At 46.1% G+C, this 11,979-nt stretch overlaps 1 protein-coding gene across 1 annotated transcript in view; it reads right to left on the minus strand.

Annotated features, from left to right (window-relative positions):
* Positions 1-11,661, minus strand: part of GRIN3B (glutamate ionotropic receptor NMDA type subunit 3B) — a 47,099-nt gene extending 35,438 nt beyond the window's left edge. Inside the window, exon 1 of the mRNA XM_025171120.2 lies at positions 10,965-11,661. Within this exon, the coding sequence (XP_025026888.2) occupies positions 10,965-11,471 (507 nt within the window). The 5' untranslated portion in view covers positions 11,472-11,661. The remainder of the gene's footprint in view (positions 1-10,964) is intronic.
* Between the last annotated feature and the right edge of the window lie 318 nt (positions 11,662-11,979).

An 11,979-nucleotide genomic window follows, 5' to 3' on the forward strand; every position in this document is an offset into this window, starting at 1 on the left:
TGAGGCAGAAGGAATGCAGGCTACCCAGAGAGCATTTCTGAAGTTAGCCAAAATAACTTGGAGTCTCCATCCGCCTACAGCAAGGAGAGGACAAAGTGACAGAGATTTGTGGCCCAGCCATGAGCAAATGAATTGCTTGGCTGGATTTGATCCATCTGGCCCGATCTTCTGTCTCCCGCAATGATCTGTAAAGAAGAACCCTCCCTCCCAAACCACACTAAAAAAGCAAACGCTGATAGAAATTGAATGCAGTGATAGACAGCCATTGAATTTGGAAGTTCTATTTTCGGTCCCAGACAGTCACATACTCCTCTACAATACCCTACTTAACTCATTTTTTCTAACCAATTACATGTACTCCGTCTTTATCGAGCTTGTTTTTTTAATGGAAAAGGTGCTCCCTTATTTTTTAATCATGCAAGATCTCTTATAGATCTGTTCTTCAGGGGTTTGCATGTTGCTTTTTTAAAAGACGTCTTAACTAGCAGAATGATCATCAAAGTCAAAAACACAGTTTACCCCCTTTCTTGATTTTTAGCAAATACATCCTTCCTTCTATAGCCAGAAGTTTACCCCATTAGCTGGATCTGAAGACCGTTTTGTATTATCAAATTCTACCCTGGGCCTCTGTTTTTCTCTCTCTGATCCTCAGCTTTCTTGTCTGTAAAATGGGAATGACTAAGTCATTCACCACAACTCAAGCAACGTTAAGCAGTTATGCCCACAAAGCACTTTGCAAACAAGGATAAAACAGAAATCAGATGATATGGTTCTAGGCATGTTGCTGAAATCAGTGAGTGGGCCATAGAGAATGGCTGGCGTTCGCGGGAGAAATAATTAGCTAATTAAAGGATTGTCTCAAAGGCCCAAGTGTGCTCCCAGAGAGGAGGTTGACTACTGTGACTCTGAATGAATCTCTGATCTGACATTACAGTAGTGTCTCCTAGTCATCCTCTTTTGGGAATGTGGATCATGTAGGTGATGATGTAATGTATAGGTGTAGTGATATGAAAAGGTTTGGGGAAATTCACCAGTATAACTGGAAGAAGCTCTGGGCACTGAAAAAACAACAACAACTGGAGGTTGCTTGTCACCCGGGGGCTATAAGATGGGTATCTCTAATTTAAGCGCTCTCATCTAGGTACACGGCAAATCCACCCAACCTTAGAGGGACTTCCTGGAACAACCGATGATCAGAGTCGAACAACATGCAGAGAACATTGACTCCTCAGCCTCCATGGATAGGAAGGTTGGAAGATCTTAATTGGGCCAAGGATCATATTTCTTGCAGGAATCTGTCAGGAATCAGCAGTTCTGGAAGGTCCCTCTTAGCAAGTGTTTTGAGACTGACACTCATCTTGATCAGAAAAGGGCTGAACTGAATATGCTTGAAACTGTCGTAACAGTTGGCCTAGGTTCATATTTGTTGAGGGGAGTGGAATGGGCAGTTCAGATTAGTACTGCCAGGACAAAAGCTAGAATTAGGGATAGGAAAAGTAAAAGTGGGGAAGATGGAGTGGGTTTTATTGGTTCTTTAATTAGAAGCTTCATGCGGACTACAGTTGGTTGGAGTAGTCCATAACATCTAACAATGTTGGGGCACTTTCAAAGTTGTATGTAGCCTAAGTTAGAATTGACAATCAAGACTTTGAAGTGGTAGACAGCTTCTGCCTTTCAGGTTCAACCATCAACAGTAAGGAATCAGCAGTCAAGAAATATACCACAGACTAGAACTTGTTAGGATAGCAATGAAGACCTTGGAAAAATATTCAGATGCTGGGATGTTTCTGTCCCTACAAAGATGAGAATCATGCAAGCCACAGTATTCCCTGTGACACTATATGGAAATGAAAGTTGGACTTTGAAGAAGCAGGATAGGAAGAGCATTGATGCTTTTGAACTTCAGTGTTGGAGAAGATTTCTGAGAATGCCATGGACAGCCAAGAAAACAAACAAATTGATTCTAGAACAAATGAATCCAAAGTTCTCATTTGAGGCATAAATGACCAAGCTTAAATTATCATATTTTGGACACATTATGCAAAAACCTAGCTCTCTGAAGAAGTCCATAATACTGGGAAAGGTGGAAGGAAAGAGATGACAACCAGCAGCAAAGTAGATGGACTCAGTTCTGCATCATCAGAAGACCTGAAGGACCAGCCTGGGAACAGATTCTCCTGGAGAAGGTCTATCTATGTGGTCACCAACAATGTCACCGACTTAATGGCATATATTCAGTATAGCCCAAGAAGTTGCATTCTAGTAGTCTGAGGAAGGACACTGAAATAAGAATTGAAATAATGTAGAGGAGGGGGCTTGAGAGTCAGTTTGGTGTAGTGATTAAGGCATCAAGCTGGAAATTGGAGGACCATGAGTTCTAGTCCTGCCTTAGGCACAAAGCTGGCTGGGTGGCCTTGGGCCAGCCATTCTCTCTCAGCCCTAGGAAGGAGGCAATGGCAAACTGCTTCTGAAATCTTGCCAAGAAAACTGCAGGGACTAGTCTAGGTAGTTGCCAGGAGTCAACAATGACTCGAAGGCACACACACACAAAAAGAAGGGGGCTTACTACACGTACTAGGATCTTCTGTATTGATTGATTATGTGCCATCAAGCTGATGCTGACTCTTAGGGATCAGATGGATAGATTTTCTCCCTAACATGGTCTTTCAGGTCTTCCAATGGTGCCACCATCACCACTTTAACTGAGTTGTCCTCATCTTCTCTTTCCTTCCATCTTCGTATTACTGGCAGAGTACGTACAAAGCAGAGTTATTGGTGGACAAGTGGGTGGGACCACTTTTTAAAAAATTTCTTTTATGCTACTCTTCCTCCTTGCTTTCTATCACTCCGTCATCTACTCTACTCTCCTTTTTCTCCTCCCCTGCTCAGTATATAACCAGAACAGGCTTTTCTTTATTTGCAGAGAGCTTTGAAAATAAGGCTGCGGGCTTCAGGTTGCCTACCCTGAGTTAAAGACTTCCTCCTCTAGCCAAAATCTGGGAAGCAACCACCTTGCCTCTAACTGATTATGTTCCACTGATTCTTAGAGGCCATGTATATAAATCTTCTCCAGGATGAATGGTCCCTAACCTGGTCTTTCAGGTCTTCCAATGGTGCACCCATCACCACTATAACTGAGTCCATCCACCTTGCTGCTGGTCATCATCTTCTTCTCTTTCCTTCCACCTTTCCCAGCATTGTGGACCTCTCAAGGGAATCTCACCTCCAGATAGCTTAATTTTCTAAGAGGAGACAAATCAAGGCAAACAATGCCTGGATCCCCAATTTCAGATACTTCTGGATGTGAGCAAAGGTGGACTTCTCCTTCCTTTCTGCAAACATTGTAGGAGGAGAGCTGGGTTAGTCTATGGCAGCCAAAAATCAGGAGTTTGGTAATGCCTTTTGAGACTAACAAATATTATTAAAAGGCATAAGCATTTGTGAGCCACTGTGTAGCTCATGAAAATATATGCCTTTAATAAAACGTGTTAGACTGAAAACACGCTACCCAAAGATGCTACTAAAAAGGTGCTACTTCTGACCTTTTGTAAACATGATTCTAGTTAGAATAAAGCCAAGCAATTCTGTATGCTTCTTCTATCAGTTCTTATTAAGTCTGATGAAAGAGCATTTGCCATCCAATTTGCTTTCAGAGATCTCATGCATGGAATGTGGTGTTCTTTCATATCTGGTGTGATAAGGCAATCAAGGGGGGTGTGTGTGTATATGTGTGTCTGTATGTGTGTGTGTGCAAGGTCTGTCTTAACTCGTACAGTTCTTTCACCTGTAGAGTTGCAGATTTCTTGAGTTCTCATGCTTCCATTAAATCCTAAGGAAACTTCTTCCCTGGGATTTTTCTAACAGCAGTGACAGTATCCCACCATTGAGAAATTGTTGGAGAATTTCTCCTTCTCCTGGGGAAATTTAGAAAATCTCCTGTCCCACATCTCCACCCTCAAATTTGGGGCAGAATCTCAGGAGGTGATTAATGGCCAGCTCTGTTCCTAGCCTGTTTCCAATATCCTGTTCTGCCTATATGCACACAAGACAGCAATGGTTAATTGAAATACCAAGTAAAAGACTCCCAGAAATCTCTAGGGTACCCAGATCCTTGCCTTCAAATCATGAAATTATTATAAGTCTTTCTGAAAGCAGATCAAAAAAGAAGACCGGTGGCTGAGCTCCACAATCAGTCTGTTCCCACTTGGAAATTTATCTCTGTGCAACTTTAATTTTACCATGGATGATGCTGTTGAGAATTCTGCAAAAATGCAGTGGAAGAAGGAACAGATTACTAATAGAAGCTGAAATCTTTTATAACAAAATAATCTGCTAAACTCAAGGGTCACTTATCTACTGTTACCTTTCTGTTAAGTCTAGAAAATAATGCATCTTTTTAAAAAGGAACAATCTGGATCAACTAAAAAAATGTATTTCCATCATTCCATTCACCTCTCTTCACCCTGATGTTTGCAAGTTTCTAAAGCCAGTGTGTTATAATGGTTAAGTGGACAAGGACTCCAGAGCCAGGTTCAAATCCACCCTCAGCTGTGAACTGCTACCTACCTCACAGGTTTGTTGTTATGGGAATACAGTGAGGGAGGGACACTGCTTTAAGTCTCAAGAGAAAGAGTGGAATATAAATGCAAAAAAATTAAATCTCAGAGCATTCTGCAAATGGCTGTTTGAACAGAACTCAAGCTGATTTATGTTGACAAACAAGGACACTTTCAGATTGAACAACTCAAAGCCCAACCAACAATATCGGTAAAACTCTCTTAAAGAATAAAAGAGGGAAAATGGAGAAGTAAGGTGTCACTATTTCTAATAAAATGCCATCGAAGGGAAGATGGAACAAAAGTACTATTACTACCTAAAAGCCAGCAGAAAGGGAGTTGATTTGATTTCGTTTTGGGGAGAAACTTTTACAAACAGTGGGTGCAGTCCCAATGCATGTTAAAAAAGGGCATGGTTAGGCTGGCATTTTGACTTTTTTGACCCCAGCCCTGCATCTGACCTAATCTTAATGCAGACCTTTTTCCTTTTCCTTAACTGCTCTGGCCTGGGTCTCCTCTCCAACCTCATCAAGCCAAGGCCAAGGCAGTACTATACATCTTTGACTCATCTTTCATTTGCTGCTGGGGAGATCTATAACGTCACTTTACCTTGGATCCAGAAGTTATCTCCTCTGTAATGAGGATATTTTTCATGACACAAGGGAGCTCTGTCAAAAAACTCAAAAGTTGTGGATTGTAATTTTTCTTCCACTTAAAGAAGAAGAAAAAAACCACCCCTTGTCTGCTGGCTCATTTAATGATGGATGACAGCTCCAAAAAGGGGACAGAGAGAAAGAGAGGAGGAAGACACCAAGCACTTTTCTAATCTAACTTCATTCAAATAATTTCAGCTAAATCTGCTATGTAAACTGCCCTTTGCAAAAGCTTTGCCCCCTAAATGTGGCTTGAAACTAAGGGCAGTTCTTGGCTATTTCTCTGGGGCAAGGTGAGCAATGTGGGGCACACTGCATTCCCAGTTAAATACTTCTAAGCACTCTGAAATGAAATTAGTGGAATTTAGAAATCCTGCTACTGGGTTCTTATCCATAAGAAATCAGTGCTAACCATCTGCTTTTGTTGATTTTTAAGAGATGAAGGATGCCCACCCAATAGGATAGCCTCTATTTTTCTTTATAATGCCAGACAGGAACATAGCAAGCTAATTTAGAGCAAGATAATTCATGTTTACGATCCAGTACAGTACTGTTTTCCTTAACCAGTGGTAGCTGGGTTTCTACAACCTACTTCACCAGGTCAGTTCAAGTCTCGGAGATTGCACTGGCACAATGCACGCAATTTAGTATTAAACCCGGCTCAGTTTGGATGCATGTGGCCAAGCACATTGCGTAAGCCAGTCTATTCTTTGGTTGATAATTATGCAACCCAGAAAATTAATTAATTCAGTTGCTCGGCTGAGCGGAATGTGTGAATGCAGTCCATCTTTCTAGCAGGTCTCAAGCATTCCCTGTTACTTGATTTAATTCAAGTTTTCAAACTGAACCTAGGACAGTATAGACCAGCATTTTTCAACCTTGGCAGCTTGAAGTTGTGTGGACTTCAACTCCCAGAATTCCCCAGCCAGCATGGCTGGCTGGGGAATTCTGGGAGTTGAAGTCCACACATCTTCAAGCTGCCAAGGTTGAAAAACACTGGTACAGATGCAGAGAAGGCTCTAGAAAGACTTGCATATGCTCATCACGTACTGAAACTTGACGCAGTGTCTGACGTGCCCGTCAATCTACAAATCAGAAATCCTCCAACTTTGATTTTCCACAGACATGGGGCTCTTTCACAAAGTGGGGGGGATTATTACACTCTGGGTCAACTTTATAAAGTTGTTGTAAGAGTGCTAAGATCGGGCAACTAGCAGAACACTTTAAACACCCTGAAACGTGGCCATTCTCAAAAGCCACTATCCATTTTGTATCCCTGCTGTTGCATTTTTCAGCCGATTACTTTCAGAAGAGAAAGGCAAAGACTTGGACCTTTGAGAATGTTTCTGGAAATCCCCAGAAATCAAGCAATGCCCCCCTTGAGCAAGTCACAGATCCATCGAGAGCAGCATTCTGTTTCTCAAAAGGTATGAAAATGCAACTTGTCCTCAATTGCTGTCGCTCAGGTGTACTACCACTATACTTGGAGGCTCCATTTGTCACTGACGGAACATAACTCTTCAGCAATCATTCACCGATCCCTGTTTAAATCCCATCCAAGCTGACGCAATAACTAGTTTCGGGCAAAGAATCTCGCACTGTGTAAAGTCAGGGTCTTCTTTGTTAGGGCTAATAACCTACCAAGAAATCACTAGGTCAGTGTTTCTCAACTTTGGCAACTTTAAGATGTGTGGATTTCAGTTCCCCAGAATTCTCCAAATGGGAGCATGCTGGCTGGGGAATTCTGGGAGTTGAAGTCCACACATCTTAAAACTGCCAAAGTTGAGAATCGTTTGACCTAGGTGATCCAGATGCCTGATATGGGAACAGGCAAGTTGGATCGCCTCCAAGATGCACCGGATAGGTGAAACTCATAATGGATTACCACAGATCCCTCACATTGTGTGATTCCTGTCCCCACTGCTGCAAGAACCTTCTAGCATTTGGGGTGGTATAGACAGTACCCCAGATCCACAGAATTCCAGGGATGCAGATCAAATAAGAACTATCCAAGCATCTCTCAACGGTCCAGCCTGGGCTTTCCCCAACCTAGCACCCCAGGTGTAGTGGGACTGCAACTCCCAGAATTCTTAGCGGGAATTTTTTGGAATTCTTGGGAGTTGCAGTCTCAACCTATCTGGAGCTCACCGATTGGGTAAAGTTGACCCAGCCACTTTCCAGTTGATTATAGCTGTTCCAATTTCATTTCATGCTCTATTTATATTTCATACCTCTCCTACCAGTTCTCCGTTTGCAATTCCAGTCTCTCAACTGGAATTAAGGTGTAAAGTGCTCCGAGCCTAGAACACCAATTTAACAAAGCCGAAACCATCCAATTCTCTGCAACTGACAATTTGCTAGATCAGTTCACTTTCCAAAAGCTTTCTCCTGCGCTCAGAGACACCAATCACTTCACAAAGACGAGTGAAATCTCCAGGGCTCTGCTACTATCATAGCCACCGCATCTGATCCTCAGGGAGGTCCAGCTGAAGGACCAGCGTGATGGGAACAAGTGAAAGGCTCTCAGGCTTTAAATGCAAACTGGGCACAAGCTTTGGTTTCTGACTGGCTTTTTTCACTAGTGTGCCAGCAGGAAATTGGTTTTTGCCAAGCCTGTGTGTGAAATACGGATGGCCTACTGGGGACATTAGTTGCAGGGAGTCGAAGGAGACACGGAGCGAAGGATATCTTAGCTTTGATCAGGAGGATGATGTGATTTGGGGAAAAAGGGGGGGAAATCACCCTTTTGAATCTTGACATGACCTTGTGAGCCTATTTATTCTGTTCAGATAATTGCTTAAGAAAGAGGAAAAGGAACATTTGGGATTGCAGGACCTCACCTGTCCTCTGTTTGTCCCCCAAATAGCGTTTTAGCTGGGTGGCACATGACGGAGGGGGGAAACCTATGCACGCTCGATCTCACTGTCTCAAGAGGCACAGGATGCTTTCGTTGTGCCACACATGGGTGCCAATGACCCCGGCTTTGGGCGACCGGTGCATCTCGAGGAGCTGCCTCCTCCCCGTTCCAGCGCAGCTGCCCGCCCTTCTTGGCTTCACAAACCCAACCCATTCCTTAACTATCCTCTGCAGGCTACTGCAGAACAGCAGAGGGATGGAGTGTGACATATGCACCAGCAGGGCAAAAGCAAAGTGGCCGTGTGCCAATAAAAGTGGGCATTGTTCAAAAGTCTGGCTCCAAGACCAACCCCGTTTTTCACAAAATATGGATCCCCGATAAGCTTTATTTCCAGCCTTGGGGAACATTCCAGCTGTTAATTGCTTGACTCAGCCCTGGGTCACGAGGAGGGATTACTCCGTGGCACTGCAGAATAACACCTAGGTGGTTATTCTCTTGAGAGGTAGAGCAGGAACCACCAGGTTAAAATCCCAGCTCTGAAAACAATTTCACTGATTGGATACGAACCAGTTATTATGCCTTGGCCTACCTTGCAAGGTTGCTGTGAAGGTAAGAGAGGAGTGGTCTGATCTCTTTGGAGGCAGAAAAGGATTCAAAAGTGGGGAAGGGCTATACCACAATGGCACACACACCTCTGCAGAAGAACCCTATTTCCGTCCCTGAAATACCCCAGAAGCTGCTGTCACTCCATGCTGAGTTAAATAGAATAATTATGTGGATGGAAGAGGACAGCTTTTCTTTACAAAGGGCTAACAAATTTATATGCTTTTTTTTTTAAATAAATCTAATATAGGCAGTACCTAGTGTGAACCCAGTTTTCTGGGCCACCTGACTTGGAGCAGCAGTACGTTGGGGAAGAAAGGCAGAAGGCGCCACAAAAAAGGATCCCTAGAATGGCAATTGCTCAGAAGAGTAATGATCCACTGGATCCCAGCCTACAGTGGCAGACAACCAAAACTTCCATTTTCTGGAAATTCCCTTCCTTCTGCAAAATAGAAACTGCCTGTAACAAATGTCAAAAAGCAGAGGCATTAGAGCTTCTAAACAGAGGGTTTAGAGCCTGTTGGGGGGACACCATCATGCCAACATCTACGGATTATAATAATTCTCAGCTGCTATAAGTATTTCATTTTTCTCTTTGCATTGTGGTTGCGATTGGTTTTTAATTGATGTTATGCTTGTTCGCCGCTCAGAGTCACTTGTTTGAGATGGGTGGCCATACCAATTGAATAAATAGATGAATAAATAAGGCTTAAAAGCTCTTCCTCCTATCACAACAGCTGTGGGTGTGATTCAAGAACAGAACGGAAGGCAATCTCTTGCCTTCCCACTTTATTCTGGGGGAGACTTACATGCCAGAACAGGTACTGGGGCTAATTTAAAATCTGCCTTCTTGTCCTCTCCTGAAATGTCAGTGGGTAGAGTTAAGGCTCTAAGAAGCACCCCGTGGTTTGAGAGGGGAGCATCAGCTTTGCATTGGAAAGATCGCTGAGCTCTCCGGTTCAGATCCCAGCATTTCCCAGAAAGGCTGAAAACACATACTGTATGTCAGGTATCTCAAAGAGCCAACACAGCCAGCGTTGAGCTACATGACTTACAGTTCAACCGTTTCCTGTGTTTCTACATATCATCCAGAAGTTAGAAATCTGCAGTTCTACAGATTTCCGTCTAACTCCAGTTCTCACCAGCTCCAGAGCTAACAGGGTTGCTGTCCTGCAATAGCCTTTCTTATCTTTGCCTCAGTTTCTTTGATCCGTTGGTACCCATTATGTATGGGAAGACTGCCTCTGAACATAGTGGCTCCCCTGTTCCTAGCGTCTAGCATTTAGGGATAGATCGCCTCTGAATAAGGAGGATCCACTCTGCACGATGGCTGAAGAAGAGCTGTCTTGATGTGACACTGAAAAAAACATTGATCTCATGATTAAATTCTAACACCTGGTTTCCGACGCCGGGCAGTTATGATGCCTCTGAGAATGCCACAACCCAGGAATCAAAGCAGATCTTGGTTTGTCCCCAGGGTATGGCAGAGAGAGACTGCCACTGTACCCGCAGGCTCTATTTAGTTACCATACCTAGTAGAGACCAGAAAGCCACATGAGGACACACATGATTTATTCACTGCCAAATGAGGTAGCGAGAAACCAGCTTCACTTATTATAATCTTCCCCAGCCTGGTGCTCCCCAGATGTGTTAAACTGTCCTAGCAAGGGATGCTGGGAGTTGAAGTTCAAGACATCTGGAAAGTACCACATTTGTCTCTGCTTTTTGGATACAGATAGGTGTTAATGGGTACATTCTTGTGAGCTTCTGTATCTAAGGATAGCTTATCTGCTGGAGGAACAGAACCACAACAAGTCCCATTGTGCTAAGCGCAGGATGAGGATCTATTACGGATCTTCCCTGAATCCAACAGATGAAAGTAAACAGTTGCTGTATCTGGAAATTCATGAGAGCCCTAGATAATGATTTTGAAATTAACTCCAGTGGCAACAGAACTCTCCTGCTGATATTTTTCTAGCATCCAGATATTTTTCTAGCATCCAGGAAGAAAGAATGCTCGTGGGTGTGGAAGTCAATAGCCATAATCATAATACCCCATTGCAATAGCAGGGCACCACATGAGTCAACAGAAGGGCTACTGTATTCAGAAACTGCCCAGTCTTCTCTCCCCAGTACTCTGCCTCCCCCAAGGTAGATTGCACCCGCATATGGAGGCTCCCAGCATCTTTTGAACTGACAACGGCTTTCCCTGCGCTTTCTCCTCAGCAGCGGCCCTGGAAGACAGGCTGCCCCTGGCTATGGAGGCTCCAGAGAGGGAGGGCAAACGAGGCTTACCCAGGTCCTGAAGGGCATCGGGGGCTCGTCGCCGTCGCCGCCGTCGCCGCCCTCCCGCTCCTCTTCCTCCTCCTCCGGTTCTTGTCCGATGCTGATGAAGGGAATGTCCAGAAAGGCGGCGGCGAAATCCACCTGGAGCAGCTCCCGCCGGGACGCGGGAAAGGCGAGCACGGCGGCCACTCCTCGCACGACCAGCGCCTGGCACAGCCAGCGTGCCAGGGAGGCCGGGTCCCGGTAGAGGGGCGCGCCGGGCAACACCTCCAGGCTGAGGTTGTAAGGCAGGGCGGCGGCGGCGGCGGCGCGGCTGGCCCGCGCCAGGGCGTTGCGCACCCGGCTCTGCGCGCCTCCTCCGCGGGGCAGCAAGGCGCCCAGCCGCACCGTGTGCCCGATCCGCGCCAGGATGTGGCAGGGCTGCGGGTGGCCCCGGCCCGGCGCGGGGAGCAGCAGCAGGAGGCTGCAGGTGAGCGCCAGGCACCAGCAGCACAGGAGCGCCCGGCGCAACTCCATAGAGGAAGCCGGCGCGGGGGGGCGGGCAAAGTTTGGGGCGCCCAGCCCCTCCGCCCCCCCGGCCCCTGGGCGGGCAGGAGGGCTGGGGGCGCCTAGGAGGGGAGGGAAGGGGCCGGGCAGGGCCCGCCCATGGGAGCGTCGGGGGCGGAGGAAGGAGCCGGGCGCCGGAGCTGCAGCCGATCCAGCCGCCGGGCGCTCTGCGCTCTGCGCTCTGCGCTCTGCGCTCTGGCTCGCGCTCGCTTTCCAGGCAAAGGCGGGACGGGGTGCCGTGGCGCCGCTGGGCCGCTGGGGGCGCTGGACGCTGCGGGGACCCGCCAAAGGAGGGCGGCTCGGTCCGTGAGGAGCCGGCCGGCAGCCTCCGGCAGGGGGGCATTGCCTTGCAGGGCAGGGGGCTTTTTAAATGGGTCGCCCAAGAGATGGGGGGAGAGAGAGAGAGAGGGAGAGAGAGCAGGATGGTGTGTCCGAAAGCAAGCAAGAGAGAGAAGCGAAAGGCAACGGGTTCAGCTCC

This window comes from Python bivittatus, unplaced genomic scaffold (genome assembly GCF_059951505.1).
Source record: "Python bivittatus isolate LINGU-HERP-01145 unplaced genomic scaffold, Pbiv_v1 ctg000580_np1212, whole genome shotgun sequence".
Lineage (NCBI taxonomy): Eukaryota > Metazoa > Chordata > Lepidosauria > Squamata > Pythonidae > Python > Python bivittatus.